Source organism: Gossypium arboreum, chromosome 8, assembly GCF_025698485.1.
Source record: "Gossypium arboreum isolate Shixiya-1 chromosome 8, ASM2569848v2, whole genome shotgun sequence".
NCBI lineage: Eukaryota > Viridiplantae > Streptophyta > Magnoliopsida > Malvales > Malvaceae > Gossypium > Gossypium arboreum.
Genome location: NC_069077.1, coordinates 91,058,956 through 91,065,750, shown reverse-complemented (window position 1 = coordinate 91,065,750; position 6,795 = coordinate 91,058,956). Strand labels below are relative to the sequence as shown.

The window sequence follows — 6,795 nt, the reverse complement described above, 5'->3', positions numbered from 1 at the left end:
AGTTTATATAAATATTTATTTTGTAAATTTTATTTTTAGAAGAGTTAATATCAAGTTATTTTATCGGGTAATTTAAAAAAAATTAGAAAATTTACTCCCAATAAAAAATACTAAAAAGAACAAACTATATTTTTTCACAAAATTTTTCTTATCACACATTTTAACCGTAACAGCAATGGATAACTAACCCCAAGTCTTGAACAGAAAAATCCAAGAATCAAAAACCTTACTTTTACCAAGTAAGGAAAAGCCTCCATTTGATTTTTTTATTAGGTATATTTAAATAGATTTAACACATGTATTAATATAGAAATATAGGACTTGGTGCCTTTGCAACGACAGCCCAAGCCTACGTGTAAACCATACCAAGTCGGCGTTCTCGGTCTCCTCTCACCTCCTCCAACACCCCCCTTTCTTTTCTTTTCTTTTCTTTCTTTTCTCCCTGTTTCTTGGGAGGGACTTGCCTGAAACTTTGGGTCGCTTATCGTTCCCACAACCCAAAAACAATTTCAACGCATCAATCTTCTTCTTCTTTTTTTTTTTAAGTTAATTTTTTTTTTGTTTCCTTGTTTTCCTGCTTGGGAATCTCATATATTTTATATGTCCTAAAGTTTAATAGAGCCTACTGAATTGATCAGGTGAGTTATTTTACTTTTATTTTCTCATTTGACGTCCGAATAATCCATACTCTCTTTTTTTCCCTCATAAATTCTTTTCTTAATTTTGTTTCTAAACTGGAAATTTGAAGCATTAGGATCGAACGCCGTTTAGATTTCAATATATACTAATATCATAGAAGAAATAAGAGGCTTGACTGCTTTAGCACTTCCTGTCTTTTTCTGTAATTTTTGTGATTTGTCAATATTCAACCTTTTAATTCACGCCGAACAATTATTCATTGATTAGAAAAAATTCCTGTTTAATCCTCTCTCTCTCTCTCTCTCTCTATATATATATATATATTCTTATTCTCTTCAGAAAAGAGCAAAAGTTGATTGATGATGAAATATTTAGGCTGCGCAGACAAGTGGGTTTTATTTTTATTTTTAAAATTTAATTCCAGAATTTATTGGGTTTCATAAATTTGCAGACTAACTTTTTTTTTTTCCTCTTCTTCCAGGAAACTGAAGGAGTTTAAGAACTTCAAGCTCTTATTTAGTTGGAGAATAAACTTTTTACTGGAATTCTGTTTTTAATTGAAAATGAGAGCGGCTGTTCGATCAGTTCGCAACATAAGATCAGCTTTTCCACAGCCGATGAAAAGTTATTCGAGTGCCTTTTTAAGGAAACCAAGCCATTTGATTGAAATCAATTCTACTTCTGTTTATAGACTTCCTGATAATGCCGAAATCCATAGATTTTTATTCCCCGCATTTTTTATATTAACACCTTTCTCAACGGATGCTTCAAGTAAAGTTGACATCACAGGTTCTATTCCCTTTCCATTCTTTTCTGTTTAAGTAGTAAATTTGCTTAGGAAATACACCTGATGCCAAATTGTTGTTTTATTTTATTTTTTCATTATTATTATTATATGCAGAGGTGAACAGAGGAGGCCCCCTTGTGGAGTATGAACGAAGAATTGAAGCTGGTGAGCTCTTTGACGGTGATGCCTGCCAGGTATGAATTTCTCTTTAGGCTTGCATTTGTTTTTTATTTTGTTTTTGAGGATAAATTGTTAAGTAAATAAATTTATAAGGGTCTTATTCTTGATATTCGAGTTATTGTTTGTTTGAACCGACCGATTATCAATCAAGAGCAATGCACTATTTGGATGAAACTTTGCTCACCTGCTCAATACTTAATAGGAATTTCGTGTGACATGGCTTGTAACATATGGAGATCATGTGTTTGTAGTTATTAATTGGTTTGTATTATATGGAAATCATGTGTTCTGCTGGTATTCTGCTAGGCAGTTTTGAGGTGTGGTGGTCAGGTAGCATTGTGACATTATTGTAATAGTGATTTTTGCAGGTAGGCACTTTAAGAGAACTTCAAAGACTTTATGATGAGATTGTTGAGTCAGCTGCAGCCTGTCGGTTGGATCGCTATGCGGTTCATGAGAAACCTGTTAGGTAATGTTCTGCTTTATTGCCCCCATGTTAGTCCCCTGTTTTCCCATTTTGTTTGTTTATGGATAGCCTGTATTCATGCTGTTCATATTAAACACAATTTAGTTTTACTGCATTCTTCTTGTTTTATTTCATTCGTCAATTTTTAGTTTTTCTTCAGGAGTAGGTGGTTTTGGTCTCGTTTAATGCCACAGTCTTCATACTCCCCTGTCAAGGGACTATATCTTTACGGAGGAGTAGGCACTGGGAAAACTATGTTGATGGACCTCTTCTTTGATCAATTGTAAGTTTCATTAGCATGCTTATTTTGGTAATTTATCATATATCATGCTGTTAGTTACAATAATGGAGATAAAATCGTATTCAACTCAAAATATGGGTATATGTCCACATAATATATGGTTTCTTATGTGTGTAAACCTGTGATATCTGACTCATCATTGCTAGCCGTCCCAATTGCTCATATTTGCTGATCCCTATCATACGTTCTATTTCCACTGTTTCAGGCCCTGCAATTGGAGGAAGAAAAGGATCCATTTTCACGACTTTATGTTGGATGTCCACAGCTGCTTGCAGGTGAGAATATGTATGATCGTATGTTTCTCCTAGTTGAAGAAGTTAGTGATTAAGTAAGTAACACCTTGTATTGCAGACAAGACTTAGAAATGAATATAGTAATTGAGCTGTTTCAATTCAACTTCTGTTTTGCTCATTATTCTTAAGTATAAATTGGCATCTGGTGATATTTCTACCTTAAAGTTATTGATAGTGTCAGTGACAATTACCTGAATGTGCATATTTGCCAGGTTGCAACCTGTTTATGTGCATTTATTTATGCACCCATGTCCTAATGTGTATGTACTATGCACTTGATCAGACATAAGATTTTCTCATTTTCAAGATTTCACAAGTAGTTGGAATTTTTTGACAAAACGATCTTCTGATGCTTTGGCGAGTTATAACAATGACTAACAATTGCAGAGGCACAGGGGTGTGGCAGATCCACTTGAAGTTGTGGCAGGAGAGATATCTGATGATGCGATTTTACTGTGTCTAGATGAATTTATGGTACAACGTTTGTAGTTCTATTAATTTTCCTCAAACAAGGGAAAAAAATTTATTGAATTATCTTTTATTATTCTGATTAACATTCAAATCAGTTTCTTCATATTTCTGCAGTCAAATTTTGATTTGCACATTTGTGGTCTTTTGTAGGTGACTGATGTAGCTGATGCATTAATATTGAATCGTCTCTTTGGACATTTATTTAGCAATGGAGTTGTAAGTAAACATATCTTGTTGTAATTGTAATTATTTTGTGTTGGCACTCATTTTCTATTTAAATTAACATTAAACTTAATTGCTTGGACTCTGATGGGAGGAAGTGTAGATACTTGTTGCAATAAACATATCTTGTTGTAATTGTAATTATTTTGTGTTGGCACTCATTTTCTATTTAAATTAACATTAAACTTAATTGCTTGGACTCTGATGGGAGGAAGTGTAGATACTTGTTGCAACTTCAAATCGTGCTCCAGATAGTCTCTATGAAGGTGGATTGCAGAGGGATCTTTTTCTACCCTTCATTGCCACTTTGAAGGTATGGGTGCAGACATCTTAATGTAGTAAATTGGGTATTTGGTCATTTGTTGGGTGGTAAGTGAAGTTCAATGACCTGTTCAAAAGTTGCTAAAACCTCCGGAGCATATGTTTCTGTAGGAAAGATGTATTGTTCATGAAATTGGTTCAGCAGTAGACTACCGGAAACTGACCTCGGTATGATATAAATCATTCTTGTGTAGATTGACTGAAATTTCATTTCTGCCAATCTAGCCTGAAATTATCATATTCTGATTCTGATGCTCAGGCAGAAGAAGGTTTCTACTTCATTGGCAAAGATTTGTCCAGCCTACTAAAAACGACCTTTCAGCAGTTGATTGGTGAACATGTTGCTAGTCCACAAGTGGCTGAAGTAGTTATGGGTAGGACGTTGCAGGTATGTGCTATTGTACTAAATTCTATTGAATGTAGGGTACATGTCTTGATTGATTGATAATGTTTCCTTTTTGTTTCTTTTGACCAGGTTCCCCTTGGTGCTAATGGATGTGCTTATTTCTCGTTTGAGGAACTTTGTGACCAACCTCTTGGGGCTGCAGACTACTTTGGATTGTTCAGTAAGTGATACTCGAGCAATGTTGACGTCTAGACTGCTTTTATTGTTCTGAGTCTCAACTGATTAGGATAAGGATGTCTTGAATAATTTTGGTACTTCAGATTAGAAAAATAATTTATAGTTATTCCTACGGTAAACTGGCATTCATTACCAATAACTGCATGAAAATGTCTGATTTATTATGTTAACCGTGTTCCTCCAGCATAAACAGAAGAAACCATATTCATTTTTACTAAAAGTTCGGTCTTCTTGATGTATTCGACACACTCATTTTGTCAAAGGGAGGCTTCCTTGGTCGGAGCAGCCTGTGGATTTAGTTCTTTTGATGGAAGATGCGTTAGGCATCTCCTTTTGGTTAATTTTTCTTTTTTCCTGGATATGTTCCAATTATATTTCTCATATTACCTTCTTCTTGCAGAGAACTTTCACACCCTAGCGCTGGAAGGTGTTCCAAAATTCGGGCTCCACAACAGGACAGCAGCATATCGGTTTGTCACTTTAGTTGATGTATGCTCCATTGCTTCTTATATAGGTTTGACTGTTTTTGGATCTCATAAGACTAGTCTTTCATAGTTACAGAGAAGTGTTTAATCTCATTTCTTTCTTTATTGTCTCTAGATAGATATTGGTTTGGTTGTATATGAGATACAGTAAATGCATGCAGAGCAGTATTGTGAGTACTGGAATGATTCTGTTTACGATGAATGAATTGCTACCTAGCAGTCCTATTGGGATGAATGAAAATATATGATAGATCCGTATCTTGACTTTGATTCTTCATTGTTATAAAAAAGAAAAAGAAAAAGAAAAAGAAAAAGAAAAGCAAATGTTATTTCTCATTTTTTCCACCCTGTTTCAGGTAATGTATGAGAACAAGGCCAGATTGTTGTGTACTGCCGAGGGTACCCCACTAGAACTATTTGAAAATATCGTAACCGCTTCAGATGCCCAGCATATGGCTCCTAGAACCTCCTCGAGGTCAAGAAGAAATGATGATTCAAACCTTTGTGTGGATAATGAGTTGGGATTTACAAAAGACCGCACCATTAGTAGGTACAAATGCTAACCTTCTTCACATATAAACCGTGTCTTATTTATGTTTCTGAACTTTTTTATTTGTGCTAGTTTTTCGTTAGTTTTTACTGCAATCAAACACCAATTGATATGAGCGTACCCTGCAGACTCTGAGGTTTAAAGCTTTTACTTCTGTTTAGTACTTCATGTCTGTTGCTAAAATTCTTTGTTATCCAGATTCGGAAGTGAGTATTAGATGCAGGCATGGTTAACTTCTTTCTATATATATATTTGGAAGATTATAACTTCATACCTATGTCCGACAATTTGGAATGTTTGGTGTTGGGTAATTAGGCATATCCAGGATGACATTGATTTCTTTTAAGAAAATCTGACTCTGAAATACAATTATGCAGACTAACAGAAATGAACAGCAAAGAATACCTTGAACAGCACGCGGAGGAGAGGCAGCTTTCTCAGCAATTTCCCAAGGCAGATGCTGCTCAAGTATAAAAGCATACAGCCAAGATGTGTAATTCTAAACCCAATAACAAAGACATACATTCAACAACGTTTCAGCTGACCCTCGGTGCCTTTGGTCACGAATTTGATCAGGACAACTTTGCATTTCATTTTTATTTTGTTTGGTGTTGGTTGGATCTATGTATGTTAGCAACCACATTGTCATTTGTGTAAGTTTGGATTAAAACGTGACCTTCAAATTTTAACCATATTTAATAATAATAATGAATAATCCAAGTCTATTTGTCTGATAATCTTTATATAAATATGAACTTTAAATTAACTACAAGTAAATGATGTAAATACATTTTAAATTTAAGGAAGCATGTTTTATTTTGATTTTTTATAAAATTTCAAATTAAATAATTTTATATTTATGTTAATAAATAAATAAATTTAAATAAATTTTAACTTTTAAATTGATTTTGTTGATAAAATTTGTTACAAGAAAGTTTTAATATTTAATAACTTATAGATTAAATTATAGTAAATGAATCTATAAAAATAATTATATAATATTAAACTTCTACAATATTCATTAATGTAATTGATAATTTTTTTTCTTTTACATTTGAGGGCATAACTATTTTCTAAAATAGAATATAATTATCCATCTATGAATAAAGTTGCCTAAGTCACATAGGACTATTCGACTTATAATATTCTAAGACTTAGGGTTGGTTCGGATTTAAAGAATAAGACCCTACAAAATGATTCAAGCATGAAAATAGTTTGGCACGTCATATTGTATCCTATACATCCCTTGCTATAACTTGAAGTTGACCTTATTTTATCTCTCTCTCACAATCCTTTTTCTCTCCTAATGTAAGACACATTTTGATATTGGCAAGTACAATCAGCTTAGGGAGATTTTTGCGCTACATGAATGAAAATTACCTACATTTTTGTGATTTTAATTTAATCACTTTATTTTGCTCATTTTCACTCACATTGCTTTTAACCCATTTTATGCTTTTATGTCTCTCACTTGGCTTTTAACCCTCATGACAATGT

The 6,795-nt window shown here is 33.5% G+C and overlaps 1 protein-coding gene across 2 annotated transcripts; it reads left to right on the top strand.

Moving 5' to 3' along the window:
* Positions 1–293: 293 nt before the first annotated feature.
* On the top strand, positions 294–6,035 carry LOC108467592 (uncharacterized). 2 transcript variants are annotated; one of them, XM_053018251.1, is made up of 16 exons: positions 294–638; positions 979–1,027; positions 1,121–1,428; positions 1,541–1,620; positions 1,975–2,075; positions 2,233–2,355; positions 2,579–2,648; positions 3,054–3,140; positions 3,288–3,353; positions 3,580–3,672; positions 3,792–3,848; positions 3,940–4,068; positions 4,156–4,246; positions 4,664–4,752; positions 5,105–5,298; positions 5,676–6,035. In XM_053018251.1, exons 3-16 carry the CDS (start codon positions 1,203–1,205, stop codon positions 5,770–5,772), a joined length of 1,503 nt encoding a protein of 500 aa, XP_052874211.1. In that variant the 5' UTR covers positions 294–638; positions 979–1,027; positions 1,121–1,202; the 3' UTR covers positions 5,773–6,035. The 2 variants fall into 2 exon arrangements, with proteins under 2 accessions (XP_052874211.1, XP_052874210.1); XM_053018250.1 differs by lacking the exon at positions 979–1,027 and having other exon boundaries at positions 295–638.
* The last annotated feature ends 760 nt before the right edge of the window (positions 6,036–6,795 follow it).

Excerpts from the sequence above, each read along its gene's own strand:
- LOC108467592 (XM_053018251.1), top strand. The coding sequence starts at position 1,203 with ATGAGAGCGGCTGTTCGATCAGTTCGCAACATAAGATCAGCTTTTCCA. Across the intron at positions 2,649-3,053 it reads ATGTCCACAGCTGCTTGCAG|AGGCACAGGGGTGTGGCAGA; the intron begins GTGAGAATATGT and ends TAACAATTGCAG. Across the intron at positions 5,299-5,675 it reads AAAGACCGCACCATTAGTAG|ACTAACAGAAATGAACAGCA; the intron begins GTACAAATGCTA and ends ACAATTATGCAG.